The sequence below is a fragment of the Carlito syrichta genome, unplaced genomic scaffold (genome assembly GCF_000164805.1).
Source record: "Carlito syrichta isolate Samal-C Ts95f unplaced genomic scaffold, Tarsius_syrichta-2.0.1 Scaffold305685, whole genome shotgun sequence".
NCBI lineage: Eukaryota > Metazoa > Chordata > Mammalia > Primates > Tarsiidae > Carlito > Carlito syrichta.
This window is the reverse complement of record NW_007249781.1, coordinates 220,860-241,879: the sequence shown is the minus strand read 5'-3', so window position 1 is coordinate 241,879 and position 21,020 is coordinate 220,860. Positions and strand designations below refer to the sequence as shown.

General features: G+C 40.8%; 1 protein-coding gene across 3 annotated transcripts in view; it reads left to right on the top strand.

Moving 5' to 3' along the window:
* ZNF462 (zinc finger protein 462) overlaps window positions 1-21,020 on the top strand; it is a 143,622-nt gene that overhangs the window by 96,601 nt on the left and 26,001 nt on the right. For all 3 annotated transcript variants that reach the window (XM_021714601.1, XM_008062285.2, XM_021714600.1), the window contains exons 8-9: window positions 7,057-7,324; window positions 9,979-10,115. In XM_021714601.1, the coding sequence (XP_021570276.1) occupies window positions 7,057-7,324; window positions 9,979-10,115 (405 nt within the window). The remainder of the gene's footprint in view (window positions 1-7,056; window positions 7,325-9,978; window positions 10,116-21,020) is intronic.

Here is a 21,020-nt window from a genome sequence, read left to right as displayed (position 1 = left end):
AGGCGCACGCTACCACGCCCGGCTAATTTTTGATTTATTGTAGAGATGAGGTCTCGCCAAGTTGCCCAGGCAGGTCTCGAACGCACGAGCTCAGGCAATCCACTCACCTCAGCCTCCCAAGGCGCGGGATTACAGGCTGAGCCACTGAGCCCAGCTTGATTGGGATGTTTTAAGGTGACAGATGTTGATCCAGTCAAGTTTGTCAATGGAGGTTGCTTAAGAGGACTTTTTAGTATAATATGAGGTATAATGAGTGCGATCAGAGCAACAGTTCTGTTTGGAATATAGGGAAAAATCTTCACAGAGGAAGTAACACTTCAGCTGAGTTTTGAAGGATAGGTAGGTATTTGCCAGGAAAAAGGAAGAAGAGTAACAGGTAGCTCTGAACAAGGACCCCCAGTGATTCAATATATGGCATGTGCAAGGAATTGGAAACTAGCTAGAAGTGAGGCCGGAGACATGGGGTATGATCATACCATAATCATATAAGGGATATGTGTTATTTGTCTGCGCTATATGTGCTGAACTAGAATATATCTTAGAGGAAGGAAGACCAGATAGGAGGCTTTAATAGTTACCCATATGTTATAAGAGCACCTGAATGAACAAGAGATGGGGGTGTCAGGACTGGGAAGGACAGTGAGTGGAAGTGAGTCATGAGACATGTCTCCAGGGCATGGTACCTGGTTAAATGTACTGCCACAGGAAAGGGAGAAGAATGACGCTTTGAAGGAAGAATCTCACAATTTGGGCCTAAACAAAGTGGTGGACATTTGCTCACATTGAGAAAGTGAAAGATGTCTGGGGAAAGATGGTGTCAGTTTTCAATGTGTTAGGTTTGAGGAGTTCATCACACATAAAGCTCAAAACACTTTTTCAACTTTAAGTGAATAACTCAGTTTATCTCAAAGCTCAAAGTGGGTTTCCCATTGCAGCAGAAATCTGTCTGGTCACTACAGATTCCTGGGTCACTCTCACATACAAAAGACTTAGATTATTTTTGTCCTTTGCCTAAGTTTATTAGCAGTTGTATGAAAGAAGTTGCATGCCATTCCAAAAGCTTTCTGGTTGTTAACTAAAGTATGTTTTTAGCAGCTCTCTTGTCTTTGTTGGTGTGCCTTTCTCAAATTTTCTATAATTTCTAGACTAGAAACAGTGGCCTACACGTCCAGATGATTTGGGTCCCACCCTCAACCCCCTTATTTGGACACAATATTTGTGGTTAAATTATCTACAGATAGCATTCTATTTCCAGTTGTTAACACTACCCATCTCTAGTTGCTAAATAATTTGCTTTTCTGAAGAAAATAATAATCCGTGTATTATTTTGAACTTTCTATGCTATTTTAGAACTTGGAGATTTTCAATTGTCCCTTACACAACCTACCCCGCCCTCTGATGTACATGTTTTTCTGTTCAGACTCATCATTTCTTTGCCTTAGGGGAATTAAGTCACTTTTGTTCACTGTGATAAAGTATGAATTTTTTAAAATTTCTGTTTAGTTTTCTTAAAATGTATGACTTAGGCTGGAGGTAGGGTGGATTGAACATTTAGATTTCTGTATGTCTAGTGTTGATTTCATTAAATCACATTAATTAATACTAGTTACATTTATTAATGGACACATGGTTCTCTTGATATCCCCACTCCATCTCTCTCACTCTCTCATTCTATAAGGCACAAAGTGCTGCTGATTTTCCCTTTGTCTCTTTATAGGTGCCTCGATTAAAACTTTTTTTTTTTTGCATTGTGTCACGATGAATTATGTACATGTCTGTCTAAGGTAGTAAGTTGCTTGAGGTCAGGGCTCAAGTCTTACTATCCCAGAACAGGGTCTCTCCTATTTACTTAGAAACTCAATAAATATTTGCTGAATGAATGGCTATAATTTAATCATCTGCCCCTTGGCCACCTCTAAAATTTGCTTGCCTAAATTCTGTCTCTTGTTTTCTTCTGGTACTTGAGTCACACTGGCCAACAAGCCTGTTTTTCTAAATCTGCACAAAAATCAACTCAAATATAATTAAATGTGGGTGCTGACACCAAGGTACTTCCTCCCTTTCACCTTCACTCACACCCTCTATGCAGTGCTGCAGAAAATTGAGAATTGATCCTCTGGTTCGGCTTCCTTTTGGTATCAGAGCGCGCAAGGGGGCTGTCCTCTGCAGCTCCCACAATTTGCTGCCCAGTTGGTTCTTATCCTTCCATGTGTCTTCCTTAATCTTAGAATAGCTAAACTCTCCTGTTACTGTTCATTGGTTCTTTTTGCCTCTTTTATTCCTTCAATCAATGAAGTAAGTTTGCTAGACATGAAGAAGGCCTGTATTTTTATAAGCTCAGCTCTCTCCTGTAATAGATATGGGTTTCTAGAAGGCACCTCTCATGTCTTGTTTGACTTTGAGTTCCCAGAGCCAGCACATGACTGGGCCCTAAGGCAATGTTAACTAAATGTTGTGGAATTAGAACTGTGAATACTCAAGAAAATCTCATTCTATCAGGCTTGTTGTCCCCCTTTTTGTCATTTGCCTTTATAAAGTCAAATTTCTTGTGATTGTTTCTGTGCTGCCTAATTTTTTGGAGAAAACGGAAAATCAGAACTCGAACTGGTTTTCTGGGGAGCTAGAATCTGCAAAACCAAAAAAAAAATTCTCATTTCTCCAGAAACATGAACAAATGAGAGGGCTAGGAGGTCTCATCTGGAATTAAGCCCTTTTCTGGTTGGAAATCCTGAGCTGTTCAAGAGCCCCCCAAAAGCATCCATCTCCCATTTATACTCATGTGGTCTTTTTTCTCACAGTTAAATGCCTCTTGAGAAATGTCCGAATGTTATTATTTGAGGACAATTTATCAAGCCTCTGACTGAAGCATGACATTTAAACAGACAGGTTTCCAGTTCTGGGTATTTGCAGGACTTATCTGCACAACGTGCTTCTAGAAGTGTCTCCTGTGTGGGCTCTTTTTTGTTTTGTTTTTATAAAGCATTTGAAGTTTGTGATTTTCTTTTTATTTCCCTTGAATCTTGCTTTGCTTATTTTTTTTTTCCACATGCTTCAAAATGCTTATTTTAGTGTTTTCTTTTCTATTCACTTTTATGTTGTTTTTCTCTCCATTCCATTTGTCACTTTTATCTATTCTAATGTGATTTTCTTAACTATTTCAACTTTTCTGTTGCCTTCTCTCTCTCTTTCCTCTATTTTGTGTGTTTATTGCTGAGATAACTCATGTTCTTTATGGTTCCTCTGATTTATATCACAGAACCCTAAAGGTCACCGTTGGGGACAGATACCTAATACATAAGACTCAGACTTTTTAGTCAAGCATATCTTTGTTCAAATCCTGCCTCTGAATCTTAGTTGCTGTTTGACCAACCATCCTCAGCTTCAGCTATCTCATTGGTAAAATTGAGATTTGAGATGAGAACCCAATTATATTGCACATCATAGCTGTGATATTAATTTATGACTGCCCAGTAAATTCCAAACCCTACAGACACTGTGGCCATCGATGCTAAAATTCTAGTTGACCCTGATTTTACAAAATCTAATTCTTTTCTTAGGATAGACAATTTACAAAATGGATATCTACCTGTAACTTAATTACATTAATTTTATAACTACACTTATAAATTGGAAGTTAATTTCTGAAACTTTGTATATCAATAAAGTCACAAGTTAGGGAATTAAACTCTTTTCTCTGACTACATGTGTCAGGGTTGGTTGGTTAGGAATGTATGGTGGCACTAAGCCATGACCTGTTTGAGAAGGTGGCCTACCTTAGTCCTCACTGTTGGTTCTATTGTAGATACCACTGGCCATGTAGGCGATAAAGATGTAACTCCTGTGACCTGCAGCTGGGTGTAGAATTTCCCACTGAATTTACATACGTGTGCCTCAGCTGCTGTATTTCCCATGACCAGAAGTCTGGCTCTCCAAACACAGGGGTATTTTTAACTTTTCCATCCTTGAGCTCAGAATGAAAGAAAAAATAGTCTTAATGATGATTTTTAACTTATGTGACATGCCCTTCGCTGCTAACAATCTGTTTGCCTTTCTAACCTGAGCACAAAACGACCCTCTTCCTGCTCTTCAGGCTGTGCTTCATGAACAAACTGGAATTTTAGATAGCTTAGCAAGTGGGCTGTTTTAAAGATCGGTGGAATGATACACACTCTCACGTCTTTGTCACTTTAGTGCCCAAAGTGCTAAAATCCTACATTATTCACAAACTGCCAAAGAGATAGAAAAAATATGTTGGCAGCAGAGAGGAAAGTAAAGCTCTAAGAAGACCCAAAAAGTTGTAACCCGGGCGGTATTACCAATGTATCCTAAGTGATGGGATTTGCTTATTTTTGTCAGTAAACCTGCCCATCTGATTTTAACGAGGAGGAAAAAAGGATTTTATGGTGTGGATGCATACAGCTGTTCCTTTTGCACTGCCATTTAAGTAGGGTGATGAGCCTTCGTTTCTTGGAATGCTTTCCCTGTGACTTCTTACATTTTTATTTCTTCAGGTGTTTTATAATGTATAAATACCAAAGTTAAAATGTAGAATTTGTTTTTTGAGGTGGATGAAATAATATGCAATAGATCGTAGACAAGAAACCTGTTAACTACAAGGAGATCCCCTTCCCATGGTGGGGCCTACCTAAGAGATTAGTGCCCATGCTGAGTTGGAGATGGGAGGAAAGTAGGGGTGGAAGAAAGTCACCACATCTGACTAGGAGCCTTTTATTTCTTTATAGCTATGCTGTGAAGGGGTTGAAGCTGTCAGGTGCCTGATGTCTGACACGGCTGCCAGCATCCAGACTCACTTGGGAGGCTCAGGGCCATGCCATGTTGTGGAAGGAACTGTGGCTGCTTATTAAGAAATGAAACATCCCTTGGGATATTTGTTTTGGTCTCTGGGTGGATTTATGGGTGGTGGATAGATCAGAGGCAGCTGGACTTGGTTTTGGCCTTGATGATTACAGAATTTCCATTCTGTAGAGCTCAGAGTACAAGCTAGGACCAATGCTACTGTCCAGGGATACTGGCTGGCAGTACTCTCAACTTGCAGCTCAAGACTGTGTTGACAAGAGAGGTGGAATGTGTTTTGTGCTCACTGTGTGTGTGTTTTAAGCAGAAACTAGTCTTGAGGGCCTAAATAGAAAACATCTTGAACAATCCATGAAATGGTAAACAAACCTGCTATTGAAGGAAAGAATGAGAAGTTGACAATTGCATTATTGTGATCCTGAGTGGGTTCATCAGCTAGGGTAGAGGAATAAAGAAAAAGGAGATAAAAGAACTGGGTAAAATGAATTCAGTTGTCATTCCTTTCTCCCTTTGTCTTCAGTTTACACCTGGTAATGAACCTATGGAGGCTTGGAGAGATTGTTCAAGTTTCCTTTTGTTTTATTTTTTTGTGTGGCAGGTTTGTTTACAATTTCCAAAGGGAGCTTTCTCAATCTTGAGGAATATGAATTGAGGAGGGTGGGGGAGGAGAACAAGAAGGGAAGATATTTTCGTATTTTGAAGACAGGCGGTGGCCCCACAATCAGGGAGGCTGTTCTGCTTTTGTTTTTCTTTTTGAAGGGATGACGGGATGGATGGTACTGGTTTCATCAAATATGGGTTTTACAGAATTCCTCCATGTCCTGCCTCGGGGAATTATGCTTTGGAAAATTAAGTGTCCATCAAATCAGGAGGAGGCTTGTACAGTTTCTATCCCCTTTCCCCCTGCTTTTTGAAAGGCTTAAGAAAAGAGCCCTTTGTTTTCTTTTCAAGGAAAGTTACACTGAAATTCATCTGTGTGGTATTCATGGACTTCATTTGTGTCATTCATAGGCAGCTGTAGGTTATACAGGACAATGTTGTTGCATTCCTAACCTCGAAATTCAGAGCAGCGTGTTGGGAAAAGGTTCAAGACCTTTCTTTCACTTTCTCTTTCTCTCTCTTTTTTTTTTTTACTTTTTTTCTTTTCTTTTCTGTTCTTTATTTAAAAAAGAAACTCTGAGACTTCCCCTCCTCCCACCTAGATCAGATTTCTTTACCACATGCCATTGAAGCCTCTCAGGGTTAAGATTTGTGCCTGTCATTTCCGACATTTTCCCCAGAATCGCAAACTTTAAAATACCTTTCAAGGAAACTTGTTTGGAATTTCATTTTAATGGGATTTATGAATAAATCTCCATCTTAATGCTGACTAAGCTTTAAACATCCATTCCAGGAAAACACTATCGGATTTTTATATTTTAAAATTTAAATTACTTGACTGTGAAGGCATATAACATTTTTATATTTGTGTGAGTGGCTTGTGCTTGAACATTTTAGTTGAAGACCAATTTTTTAAAAATTTGGTTGACTTGAATAAATCTGGGCTGCAAAAGAGGAGATACTGCATCATCTACTTTGATTTCTTGTATAGACTTCTGTGTACATTATGCAGGTTTATTTATCTCACCTGCAAAAATGGGTATTCTGTGGCAACCTGTTGCCACACTACAATTTCCTTTAGAAAATAGCTTACTTTCTTCCTTCACTTTGAAACCTTTAACCTCCAAATTCTATTTTTAAATGCCATGCACCCTCAAATTCAGATCGAAAGAGATGACACTTCTTCCCTCCAAGCATTCCTAGATCTGTAGAATATAAATGAAGACAAAATATAGAATCATAGTCATCCCCCTAGGAAAAAAACAAAAACCCAACACCAATGGAGTGATGTTGGTCAAAGGATACAAACTTTCAGGGAATCTAATATCTAGAGTATGACTGTGGTTAATGATACTGTTTGTTTACTTGAAATTTGGCAAGAGAGGAGATCTTGCATGTGTCACTATGCATAAAAAACAGTAACTGTATGAGATGATGGATATGTTAATTAAACTGATTGTGATAATCATTTTACAATATATACATGTATCAAGTCATCATGCTATACACCCTAAATGTATACCATTTTTATTTGTTGATTATACCTCAGTAAAGCTGAGGGACTCAAAACCTGATGTCAGGGGTTGTCAGGTGTCAAACATCTACTGTATTCTCTGGGTCATTTTCCCCATCTCTTCACAGATTCATCATACTCGGAGCCCCCAGATGTTCAGCAGCAGTTGAATCACTATCAGTCAGCTGCCCTGGCAAGGAACAACAGCCGTGTTAGCCCTGTGCCTCTTTCTGGGGCCGCTGCTGGCACTGAGCCGAAAGCCGAAGCTGTTCTTCACTGCGAATTCTGTGAATTCTCCTCTGGCTACATCCAGAGTATCAGGCGCCATTATCGGGACAAGCATGGGGGGAAGAAGCTATTCAAGTGCAAAGATTGCTCCTTTTACACAGGCTTTAAGTAAGCGGCATAATGAACAGCTGTAAAAAAAAAAGTGACTGCCCCTACTCCTCCCCTCACTGCATGCTTCCCTGTGCTTTCCTACCTAGAGCTCATAGGAGGCCCTGTCCACAAGATAATGTAGGTGTTGAGTCCAGTCTTCACGAAAGGAGGCTAGTTGCAGAAGACTGCTTTGGGGTGTGTTGACGGCATGAAGACTATATCAGAGCAAATGAATTTAAAAATCAGAACAAATGGGCTCCCAAGCAGTGTGAGATAGTAGCCAAGGGTTTCCCTGGCCCAGTGCATGGAACAGTTAATGTCTTCTCTTGGGAGAAAAATTGGTCTCTTTTTTATAATCTTTGAGGAAAAAATTGTGGTTTTTGGAAACAAAGTATAAGTCAGGAGAAAACATCCAGCAACAGTATCTTCTCTGCTCCTTTTGTAGAATATTCTTATTTCTTAAAATCAGAGTGTTGAAAAACATATAGAGAAACAAGACTCCAGCACTGCCAAGACTGGACTTGAGCAATCCTAGAAAGATTGTTCCCATCTAGAAAAAGATAATCCAAAGTCACACTTGCTTTTGAATATGACAAAATTGGTAAATTCAGTTAAAGAATGGAATGCTTCTTAAGATGTAATCTAAACTCCTGTGATTTAATCTCCTGTGAGATAGCATTTAGTGGTTACAGATGTAGAGTGTAGAGCTTGACTGCTTGGGTTTGAATCCCAGCTTTGCCACTTATTGGCTGTGTGATTATGGGCAAGTCACTTAGCCTTTCTATGTCCATTTCCTTATCTTTAAAATAAGGAGATAATAATAGTTAAGTGATAATAACAGTTACTACCCCACAGGACAGGGGTTCCCATACCCTGGGCCACAGACCAGTGTAAGTCAGTGACTTGTTAGGAACTGGGCCACACAGCAGGAGGTGAACAGCAGACAAGCGAGCAAAGCTTCATCTGTATTTATAGCCATTCACTATTGCTCACATTACCACCTGAGCTCCACTTTCTGTCAGATCAGTGGCGGCATTAGATTCTCACAGGAGCATGAACCCTATTGTGTGAATTGCACATGAGAGGGATCTAGGTTGCACTCCTCATGAGAATTGAATGCCTGATGATCTGAGGATGGAGCTGAGGTGGTGATGCTAGTGCTGGGGAGCAGCTGCAAATACAGATTAACATTAGCAGTGAGGTTTGACTGCACAGAGGCCATAATAAATCAATGGCTTGCAGACTTATATCAAAACCCAATCAGTGAGTGGCAAGCAAGTCAATATGCTGCACTTGTATAGTTGCATCTGGTGGCAGGCTTTAAAGTCAAAATCTGACACTTATTTTAGTCTATGTGTGGCCCACTCATTATATTTACCACTTCTGTACGTGCCTCTTTTTTTTTTTATGGTGAGTTATGTAATTATTTCATTATATGTTATGATGTAATAATAATAGAAATAAAGTACCCAATAAATGTTATGCACTTGAATTATCCCAAAACCATCCCCATCCCACTGGTCCATGGAAAAATTGTCTTCTACAAAACTAGTCCCTAATGCCAAAAAGGTTGGGGACTACTGCCATAGGGCTCTTGTGAGCAGTAAATGAACCAGTGTATCTGAAGTGCTTACAGTAGTTCCTGGCACAAAGCAAACACTAATAAGTGTTATAATATTGTAGGTAGAAAGCTGTTATAATAATATAACATTAGATATTATATTACAGATATAAAGCTATTATTATCTACTCCTATTGCAATCAAGGTTGAGCCTTAGACTACTTTAATAGAGACTTCACACAGAGAGGCTGTGGAAATTAGGCTTCATGTTCAAAGAAAAAGATGAATTGGAAGAACAAATCTTGTTCCCACCAGCATCTTTGTTGATGGGATTTGATGGAAAATGTGTTATATTTCTATTAATTTGCTCCAGTTATTTTTTCAGATAAATATGTTTGTGATTTAGAACTGAGAGACAGCTAAAGGACCCAGATAACAATGGCCAACTGACAGATGTACACCTTTCTCCAGAAAGCAGCACTGGAGTTCATAAGAAGGGGTCCTTGCCCACTAAATTCTTGGCTTCATTCATTTTTATGAGGCATTTAAAGCTTTGTAAATGTTGAGGATTGGAAAAGGATGGAGAAAGAGACAACGGTTCCATTCCGCCCTCAAGCTGGTACAACTCCAAGTTTAGTTTACCTAATCGTCAATTATGATGATTGTCTTCCTAAACAACTTGCCCTCCCCCGTTGCCTGTGAAGAATCATGTAGGCAGTTTGTAAGTCGGCCTAGCTTTAATATAGTCCCTCACCTCCCAAGCATGATGAAAAATCGTTCCTCTTGAGGATTTTGTTTTCATACTTTTAGCAAGCAATTTATAATTTTTGAAAATAAGTTGTTTGGGGAATTTATTTCTTTTCAAACTAAACCTTGAACCTAGCTAAGTGGCAAAATGTCCAGAAAGACATTATCACCATTTGACAATGTCCAGTTATCAGTTGAGTGACTAAGGAACTTGTAGTCAGCAGACATGGTTACCAGATTTCTTTTTAGTCCCTTCAGTGGGAGAGCCACACTTGGATACCTGTAATGGGTTTGCTAGCAGGAGCCGTGTAAATGCTATGACCCCAGTCACACTCATTTCTTCTCTCCCCACCCTCTCTCCCAGATCTGCTTTTACTATGCACGTGGAAGCTGGACATTCGGCGGTTCCTGAGGAAGGCCCCAAAGATCTTCGCTGTCCTCTCTGCCTCTATCACACCAAATACAAGCGCAACATGATTGATCACATCGTGCTGCACCGAGGTAACCTTCCTAACTAGGTTCTCTTGGGTGCAGTAGGGAGGGCAACATGGGTGGCCTTCTAGGGATGCTATCTCAAGATGGCAGCAGCATCGGTACTCTGGTTTCTTGCTCCTCACCTTGTCTCCAGGCAAGAAACCACGGTGATAACCACAGTGACAGCCAACAAGATAAAAACACCTTCCTGCTGGTAGGATGTCCTCCTCCTGGAAGGAGGCAAAGGTGATGGACTCTGCAACAGACACTCCTGTAGGGCTTCCCAGCAGGGGGAATTTGTACATTTTGAGTCCTCTGCCACCCACAACCTCATGTAGAATGTGTAAAGGAGTGAATGAGAAGCAAAGTGGGTGGGTGAAAACAAATGTGCAATGTAAGGATCTGTGTGGTCGTAAGCAATGCTTTTAAGAAGACCAAAATGATGATTTTCAAAGCAGAATGTAGAATGTCCTTAAAGTGGATGAGGAAAGAGAATTTTTAAAAATAATATATATTCTATATCCTAATAATATTATCTGTCACATATGTTTTTAGTAATAATGCATAATATATATTCTAATATGTATTCGAAAAATGCATGTGATTTGGATTTAAATTCTGGCTTTAAAGCCTACTCTGTGTTGCTTCTCATTCTTAAAAGAGAATGATTATACCTACGAGATCATGGGTAATGTGTCCAGTAGTATTCCATAATGACTGCATAATGGGTGTTCCATAAATGTTCATTCCTGCTGATAAACAGCAATACTTCTTTTAAGTCCACTTTAGTCTTTCTTTGAGTTGAGTTTATTCCTGGCCTATTAAAACATTGTTAAACAACGGGATTCCTCTGCATTAGAAGGAAAAATAAGTTTATGTAGGTCCTGCTCTGTCCTGAGAAGATTCAAGTCTCAGGTAGATGGAAAAAGATGACTAGAATACCCATTGCCAATCCTAATGACTGCTTCTTCTGATCTTTCCATCTCTCCTTCATTCCTCCACTCCCTCCCTTCTTTTCTTTCCTTCCTTTCCATCATCCTTCCTTTGCCTCGAACCTTAGAAAGCTTTTCAGTATTTGCCACATATGCTTCAAAAGCAATGAGTATCATCTGCTGTCCTGCTGAGATGTCACTCACTGTGATATGCTGAGTACTTTGTGGGCATTTACAGTGTCCGTCACTTTTCCCTTGAGCCATTGGCGTTGACCAATATTTGTGACGTAGTCACTCATATCCATGCAGACTCTATAGAAGGCCGGACATTGAACACACTCAGATTCCCCTCCTTCCCACTGCACTCTAATGAGACGTGAGATCGTTGCTGGCTAGGGCGTCCACCTGTAAGCTGGGAGAAGCAGCGTAGGAACATTTAGGCAGGAATTCTTGGCCCAAGTGGTCCTGCCTGGTGTTCCGCCTCAGTTACCTGGCTTCCGGTCCCCCAGCCCATGTGTTGTGGTGGCTCTGTGCCCCGTCACAGCTTGGGTAGAGGCCATCAGTCGGGCTGCTGCCGAGCGAACAGAAATGGTAAGTCCTCACTTTCCATGGTTGGTTCCCTTCTTTTCCCATATTGCTGCCTGGCGGGATCAGAGCTTTGATGCCTAATGAGCTCAATGACTTTCCCTCCCCGAGCAGAGAACATGAGAAAGGAGGAGGCCAAGGGAGATTAAACACTGAGGCCACAAACAGTCCCATAATCTTCTCTACCTGAAAAGTGCTGCTTACACACACAAAGTCACTTTGTCTCCCAACTACATTGTTGAGTATAGTGTTACTTGTTTTCCTGTTTGTGTATGTGAAACTTGAGTTTGAGAAAGACTGTATTCGTTTTATTTATTAATTATTTTTTTGAGTCGGGATCTCATTCTGTCACCCAGGCAGTGGCTCACTCACAGTCACTGCAGCCTTGACCACCTGGGCTCATGCTTCTACCTCAGCCTTCCAAGTAGCTGGGACTATAGGTGCGTGCCACCATGCCCAGCTAATTTTCTGATTCCTTGTAGAGACAAGGTCTCACCAAGTTTCCTAGACTGATCTTGAATCCCTAACTCAAGCAGTCCTCTCACCTCAGCCTCCCAAAGTGCTGGGATTATAGGCCATCACACTTAGCCTGCATTCATTTTTAAATTTAGTATATTTATTTGCAGTCTACTTCATTTCACAAAGTATTTAAAGTATCTTAAAGACATTTGTGCAGAATTATAGGATTAAAAAAAATGAGGAAATGGGGGCAAATGCAAAAAGGGGAAACCAGTAGAAAGTTCACCTGTAAGTATAAAAACGCCAACCAAGAGCTTAGACATCCGGTGGATATCAGGAGGTGCTTCAGGACTACATGTCTGCCATCTGTGTCCTGGCAGGGTATTGATGTCCATCTCCACGCAAAATGGCAGCTCAGTGAAGGCTGATCTTGACTAAGTCAAAAGACAGGGTTGGGTGCCTGCCTTGTCATTTCGAGTTGGGGCTGATTCAGTGGGCTGCTGATTTGGCCCTGGGATTCCTACTTACCATTAGAGGAAAGAAAGCAGAAGCAATTGGATTTAGAGTGCTTGTTAGGCCTTCTTGAAATGCAGTTCAGGAAATTTCTAGGAATCTTAGACACTGAAGCCTAAAGGAATTTGACCAGTGGGTTTTCCTGAAAGGACATATGATGTAGTACATACTGTGCCCGCCAAAAATACAATAGTAAGTTCCAGAGAGTCTATGAGAGTTGGAGTTACTTAACCAGAGTCACCCAGCTGGTAAGCAGTCAAACTGTGAGTCAACCTCAGTCCTTTGATCTTATGTCTCACCACATACAGGTAAATGTATAGTGTCTTCTGTTTACTTATGGGGATAATTTTTGAGACCTCGTCAGTCAGAAAGCACCAATCTGAAATGCACATGAGCGTTTGAGGATTGACAGTAATAATAACAATATTAATAACAACAACGATGGTTGCTATTACTATTAGCAGACACTGTACTAAGTGCTTTGCAGTATGTCATTTTATAGAATTCTCACAAAACCTCGTTATGGGTGACTATTATTCCCGCTGATAAGGAACACATTCAGAAAGGCTGAACAACTTGAACAAGGTCAAATCACTAATACATAACCCATCAGGGATGTGAACTTATACTTTTCTGACTCAAAGCCCTTACCTTTAACCACCAAGCATCACTATCTTACCCTTGGGAACACTCACCTGAGTGTCCTAGTGGCTATGGCAGGTGGGTCCAAGGATAGAATTGTCTGTGGGACTGTAGGTCAGAGACAAGGACCTTTGGTCCACAAACAGCAGAATGCTTCAGGACAGTATGTCTGCCGTCTGTATTCTGGCCTGGTGTTGGTGTTCACCTCCACTCAAAATGGCAACTCAGGGGAAAACTGGTCTTGACAACTCAACAAACGGCGTTGGGTGTCTGCCTTGTAATTTTGAGTTGGTGCTGACCTCAAAGTAACAAGACATGACTCCCTCTGCACCTGTCCTCTTCCTGCTCTGTGCACGAATAAACATCTTTCATCTCTAGGGCCTACAGTACGAGATCTTTCTAAGACCTCAGTTAATCAAAATACTTGGGATGAAAAACAAGAAAAATAACTTTTGAATTGGACCTGAGACAGAGCTACTATTGGCAAGAATAGAGTTTTCATGCTCTTTGGACAAATTAATATATTTACGAGGAGGGACCCCCAAAAAATTGAATTATTTTTTAGAGGGTGGGCCTATTGTGATACAAGCTTCCCCCTCTAAGTAAGTGTTCTAGGAACCCATGGGCATCAGTGTACCAGCTAGTATTGTTGTGAGAGACTGTGTTCAGCTTCAGTGAATTTTTTTTGGAGATTCTTTTCATGTATTTCCCCATTTCATGATGGGTGATTTATGAATGCACCTCTTCACACTATGCTGAGTATTCAGCAGTTTTTGACCAAAAATGGCATGACCCCCATGCCCTACCCTCCCTATTCACCCAATGTCACCCTGAGGGACTTTTTTGTTTCCCCAGATGAAAAAAGTTCTCAAAGGGAAACGTTTTGCCGATGTGGAAGAGGTGAAACAAAAAAACAGAAGCACTAAATGGCATCAAAATTGACCCATTCAAAAACTGTTTTGAACAGTGAAAAACACATGTCTGTATTGCATCAAGTGGAAAGTCCTTTTAAAGTGAAGTTTAAACATGTAAGAATAAGTGCACAATTTTTTGCAAATAAATTCTAGTAGTTTGGGGTTCCCCCGCTCATTAAGTAGAGCGAAGAACAAGGAAAATCCATTTCACTTACTGGATATCTGAATGAGAACTAATCAGGGATTTTGGTGACCATGACAAAAGAAAGCATGATGTTTATTCATGCATTCAGCAAACATTCATTATTTGCTTGTAACATGCCACACTGTGCTTGGTTCTTTGGGCAAAATGGGGTCTATAAGACCTAGTACCTGCCTTCCTCAAGGAGATAAAGGTATGCATGTTAGATATAAGACAGTGAGTGGTGGTATCTAGGAGATGTATTTCTGTTTATGGTAGAGAAATGTGGCAGAGAGGGGTGGCTTTCAAACTGAACCATGATAACATTTCAACAGGCAGAGAAGGCTTGAGGCAGGGTAGATTAGTTTCTTAGGGCTACTGTAACAAATGACCACCAGACTGGGTGACATAAAACAACCAAAATGTATTCTTTCACAGTTCTGGGGGCTGGAAATCTGAAATCAACATATCGGCAGGGCTATGTTCCCACTGAAGTCTCAAGAGAAGAATTCTTCTTTTCCTCTTCCTAGCTCCTGATGACTCCTGGGGCTTCTTTGCATCTTTGGCTTGTAGCTGCGTCAGTCCTATCTGTGTCTCCATCTTTACGTAGACTTCCTCCCCGTGTGTGTGTCTTTGTGCCTTTTTTTCTCCTTATAAGAACACCAGATATTTGATTTAAGGCTCACACTAATCCAGTATGGCCTCATCTTAACTAATTGCATCTGCAAAAACCCCCCATGTCCCAAAAATGTCACATTCTGAAGTTCCAGGTGAACGTAAGTTTCTGGGGACATTATTCAACCCTCTATACAGGAGAAGAGGCAATTTAGTAAACCACAGAGACCAGTGGAAGCAAGACACTAATTTGCAGAATGGTGTTCGACATTTCTGGGTGCCTAAAAGGAATAGGAGGCATACCAGAGAAGTATTCTGGCCAAATTATGGAGTGATTAGATACTAACGTAGAAGTTGGAACTACTCAGTAGACAGATGGAAATCCAGGGCAAATTCTGATCTGGTTGCTGATGAGACAGTTATTGAATATTAATTTAGCAAAGGTAGAAACAAAGGATTGGTAGACCCATCTCTTTCAGGAGCTATGAACTTGGATCAGATTAATATTTGGTGAGATTAGCCATGACTTTGATGAATTTAACTAGGGAAAATTAAGCCCTGAGACTTTTGTTTCGAGGACAAATTTGGTGGTGGGACTTCAGTGGGACTTCATTCATGCCGCAGATATCTATTGAGCACCTATTATATGAGCATTGTTTTGTTTTGTTAGAAGAATAATTTTTATCGGTTTTATGTGCAGAAAACTCAACAGTGTACATTTAACCCACTTTAGTGGTAAGTTCTTTAGCCTTTGCCTTTTCCAGCTTGGCAATGTGAGCCACAGGTTTTGGACCCAGGATGGCACCTCCTCAGTGATGGTGGATCTCACTATACCTGTTGTTATCATTTTTCCTGATAGCTTCCACCAGCTTAGCCAGAGCTCCTTTGGCTTCAGAGTTACCCTGTGTGAGGTGACAGTGGTATAGGTCTTTCTGTGGACTAGAAGGTCCGGTCTTGCCTTCCCTTTGATAATACAGTAGGGAATCCTTTTCTCACAACATAGGGCTGGTAAGAAGTCAACCAGTTCTTTACCAAGGTGTTACAGTATTAATCTCTCCTCAAAGGACAAGTGGCCTCTTAGTGAAGACATCCCCTTTGTCGGCAGTTTTCTTCTCAGCCTGGGCCATCAGTCTCTACTTCTTTCCTTGCTTTGTCTCTGGTCTGTACTTGTGGGCCAGCTTAAGTAGTTAAGTAGCTGTTTGATGGTCTGAGGCCTAGATGAACAAGGTAATCACAGAAGGCACTTCAGGCACATGTAGAGGGTAGCTCTTTGCCACTGCAACCAGTGCGGTGGGGCCATTTGACAAAGTGGGTGAGGTCCCTTTGCTGCTACATGTCCCATCCAGTACTAAAATTCTTAGGCCTTTTCTCAAACAAGGGATTTACTACCTTCCTGGCCTCCTGCTTCTTCACAGCAACAGGAGTCAGTGCCACCTTTTTCTCTTTGGCCATCTTTTCTCTTGGCATCTTGGACAGTTAAAGGAGAAATCTAGCATTCTAACATTGTTTTAAGCTCGAGGAATGCAGCCATGAAGAGTCAGACAAGGTTGCTGCACTGAAGAAGCTTGAACTTCAGTGAGACAAAAGATGGTAAACAAGTGAATAAATGGTTTCACAGTTGTGTTTCTATTGAGTTTATCACCACGGGAAGCACAATGCTTTATGCACCGCCTTACCCATCTATGCCTTGCACACATATAATGAGCCCTAAGAATTGGGCACAAATTGAATTTTAGGGATGAAACACAGTTTTGTCAAATATTTGCATTTTGATTATGGAGCCATGCAGTCACCGCTGCTGGTCTCCAGTTGGCATATTAAAGTTTCTGTTTCTCAATACATAGACAAATGCTAACTGAACCTTCAAGTGGGAGTCTTGGGAACGGAAGTAATCTCTCTTAATTTATCTGATCAGTGTCATTTTTCTTGAGGAAAAGATCTTCAGTGAGATTGCCAATCTTTAATTTTATTCAGTGAAATTACATGGTTCCTTCCAACCTCCCCAAATACATTTGCCTGTTAGAATTAGACGTGCTGTTCCCAGCTCCCTCAAGCTTGATGTTGGTAGCCTGGCTAACACCAAAACTAATAATTCTTACCAGAAACTGTTTTACGTATGTTTATGCATGTCTGTTTATGGTTATATTTTAGGATAATTATTTTGTTTTTTAAAACTATTGTATTCTTAATGGCTTTCTCTTAGCCTTTATCACTTCTTTGACCTAGAGAGTTAGTCTTTGGTTTGGCCAAAAAGGGACTCAGTCCTTTAGAATGGAAATTTGCTTACAAAGTTTGTTGGAATGAAGGACTTCCAAATCTCTCACTGCTTCATTTAGACTTGGCGTGCTCTGGAAGAAAACCCACGTATGTTGTGGTCTGCCTTTCAGGAAAAAGTTTTACTTGATGATTCTGGACTCCACAGTGATGTGATTTTTTGTCAATTTGAGCAAAAGTGACCCCTCTGTAGTTGCAACTCTGGAGATTTTTCCGCTGAGCTTCACAGGAACTTGACAGTGTGCTCTTCTCAGCTCTCATAGCACTTTAGTACACATGTGCTTCAATGTGACATTACTCTGAGGCCCAGCCTCTTGGGTTTTGAGCACCAAGCATCTTTTGAGTAGGAGGAGATGAGAGACACCATCCATCTTGTAGTCGAACTGGTGAAGTCATAATATTTTTGCAGCCAGTGTTAGAAGCTGAGTCACAATGAATGTGATTCAGGCCTTGATTTCTTACCCAAGGTAATTTTGAGAGGTGTGAAGTCAAAAAAGACCCACGGTTGTCACTGCCCCCATAGAAAAAAGCTCTGAGCCCTGAGCTTCTGTAGCCAAGGCAGGGCCCAGTCCAAACTTGGAAACATTCCAGTCTTTAACTTTATGTCTTTGGTTTGCCTCAAGAATGAATAACTTCATTCAGAGAACTGCATTGGTCATTTTCCCACCTTTCAAAGTCTGTCTTGTTTTTGTTTGTTTGTTTTTATCTTGGTCATGTTAACCATGTTTTTAGAAAAGAAAAAAGCTAACTTTTTTTCTAAAATTAAGATCTTAGTAAAAAAAAAAACCAATATAAATAAGAGAACTTCACTGATAAAGTCTGAGTTTAGAAAAGGGAAGTCTCAGATTTCAATGTAAGTAAGCAGGGAAATAGCCTCTTCTCAGATCCAGGAGTACTTGAAAGACATTCAGATATAAATGGTTACCGTAGAAATCTATAGTGTTTGTAGTTTTAAAATATTAGAATTGAAAGGCTTATAAGCACCCCGCATGCAGATTGGATATTCCCAGAGCAACTTATTAGGTGCAGAAGGAGGGTGCTGGCAGAGGTCCAGAGACCTGTGCTCCCAGGTACCAACTTAATGCTAAACCAGAGGTATGACTTTGGGGAAGTAGCTTAACTGATCAGCTCTCAGTTTCCACATCAACAAACTGAAGAAAATAGAACCAACTTCTCAGATTTGTTATAAGAATAAAATGTTGCATTGAAGGTGGAATACCTAACAGTGCTTGAACCATGGTGAGGACTTAATAAACTGCAGTGGTGTTCATATTAATTATTATTATTTGAACTCCAGGGTATTTATTCTGAGTGCTCATGACTTTGTGTAAAACTCATTTAGACACACAGTGAAATTGGAAACTGCAAAGAAAATTAACCAAAGTGGTAGAGGAGTTGAAAAGAAGACCCATTTAAAAAAAAAGTTTGAAAGAACTGATTATTGTCTGTGGAGAAGTGAAGTCTGGTGAATCACTGAATGACTGTCTTCAAGGTGTACAGGCACTGTTATATTGAAAGTGATACACAACTGTTCTCTATCTCCATGGAAGTCAACATACCCAGGTCAGGCAGGACAGACCAGGACCAAAGATCAAAAGTCAAAGCAGCAGAGATGGCAAGATACAAATCAGGAGCAAATAGAGAGGGAGCAAGGAGATGCAGCCCCAAGGAAGGTGTCAATAAAGTTCATGTCAACTTTACAACTTTGCATACCCCCTGTTCCAGCCTTCATTCTCCGTTCTTTGCCATGGACACCAGTTTGCTCATGGGTTATGTCTATGAGCACCTTACTCAAAGAGCAATTACAGTTAATGCTGGACACTCTGCTTAGAGCAGTGGTTCTCAGCTGGGGTTGATCTTGCTTCACAAGGATATGTTAGTTGGCGGGCATTTGGGGTTGTCACAACTAGGGAGCAGGACGTGCTATTGGCTTCTAGTGGGTAAAGGCCAGGGTTACGGCTAAACATCCAACAGGGCACAGGATGGCCCCCCACAACAAAGAATTATCCAGCCCCAAAATGTCAGTAGTGCTGCTATTGAGAAACTTTGAATTAGAGGAACAGAATATTCTAGTGTGGGCTCCTTAAAACTTACTAGTTGACACCAAAGCATTATTTTCCTCTATTTGCACCAAACCACAGAACTGAATGATTACACGATTGTTAAACATTTGCAATTCTAAAAAAAAAAAAAGTGTGGATTATATTATAATCATGTATTTCTTAGCTGTCTGCTATACTTTGGCATAAAAATATTTATATTGCTAAATAAGCAACTGAGTCTTTGTATAGGAAAAATAGCATGCATTAGAGCTCCAAGGAATATGTTGCAGACACCACCTTCCACGCTTCCTCTGCCCAGCGTTTGCTGGCCCATTAATCCCTGCATTCAAGGACTCCTAAGGCAGCGACTGCCTGGCAGTTAGAATGTTGTGGTTGAGGCTAAGGCATGACATTGGGTGGGGAAAATTCCCCAGGGTCCAAACGCAGGCCAACAACAAAGGGAGGACTCAAGGAGTGAGTTGCATCAGTGCACAAAATACTGATGCTCTGGAAACGTTGCTATCCAGAGACTCTGGGAATAAATCATGCTTTCTTGACTTAATAATACATTGCTGTTTCTAAATAATATAAGTATATGTTGTGTGCGTCCATTTGTAAACTTTCAGAGTCTTCTGAAATCCAGACACAGCATGAAAACACACGCTATATTTGATTCTTGCATAAATAGCACAGATTTTAATTTTATCCCAGTTAGGGATATCTGGCGCGTGCGCTGATACTCTGGGCAGACTGGTGTGAAATTTAATTTGAGCAGTTAAACACAAGGGTGAGAGAGTGCAAAATAAACAAGCACACGCATTTCCAGCCCTACAACATTTGGTATGTTAATGGCAAAAGCACCCAAATCATAATCATCTCTCTCTCTCTCTCCCCCTCTCTCTCTCTCCCTATCTCCCTCTCTCGCTCTCTCTCACTCTCTCTCACTCTCTTTCTCATTTTCATTTTTCTCTTCTGACAATCAGATTACAGATTTCTGAAAAGGCACAAATCCTCTGAGTCTCCACATGACCCCCACCTTCCCCTGAATATTTTCTGTAGTCATTTTATTTGTGAGCTCTGCGTACTTGGAATTGGAGTTTTAGTGAATGAAAATGTACAGTTTTCTCTGTTTTCAGATTTAATCTAGATTCGAGATCCCCTTGGTTTCAGGACAGGAGAGGAGTCTCCTCGAGAACATCCTAGAAGGGGAAACAGAAACAGAATTGGAAGTACTGGGAAATAACTGACACGCTGTTAGCAAGACTCGGTTTCACATCTCCGCTTTGCCAATTACAATGGCGGTGACCTTTAGAGAGTCACTTAAACACTCTGCTGCCCATTTTTACTTATTCAGAAAAATGGGAGTAGCTCCAGACTGTAGAGTTCTTGATATGAAGGTACCAGCACATAGGTTTCCAGTTAACGTCAGTTTCCTTTTTCCTTAGAGATGTCTGTAAATCTAGCCACGATAATGCTTGCTGAGGAAAGGGGGCATGCTAATGGTTGTTGTCAATAATCGTTAGTGTTGGTAGAAATCACAGCCACTTCCATTCCTCCCTGCCCCCTGCCTTAATCAGGAATTAGGAAGCACCTTCCAGCCTCCCCCACCTCTTTTTATAGATCATTCTTGGTATTGAGTACACAAAGAGCATTTGGTCTTGTACCCGAGGAATTTGTGGTTTGAGGGGCCAGGAGAGGGACTGTGTGTGTCTGCATATGTGTGTGTCTGTTCACAGACCCAGGCCCAATGAGAAACAGCAAAACTGACTGGGTGA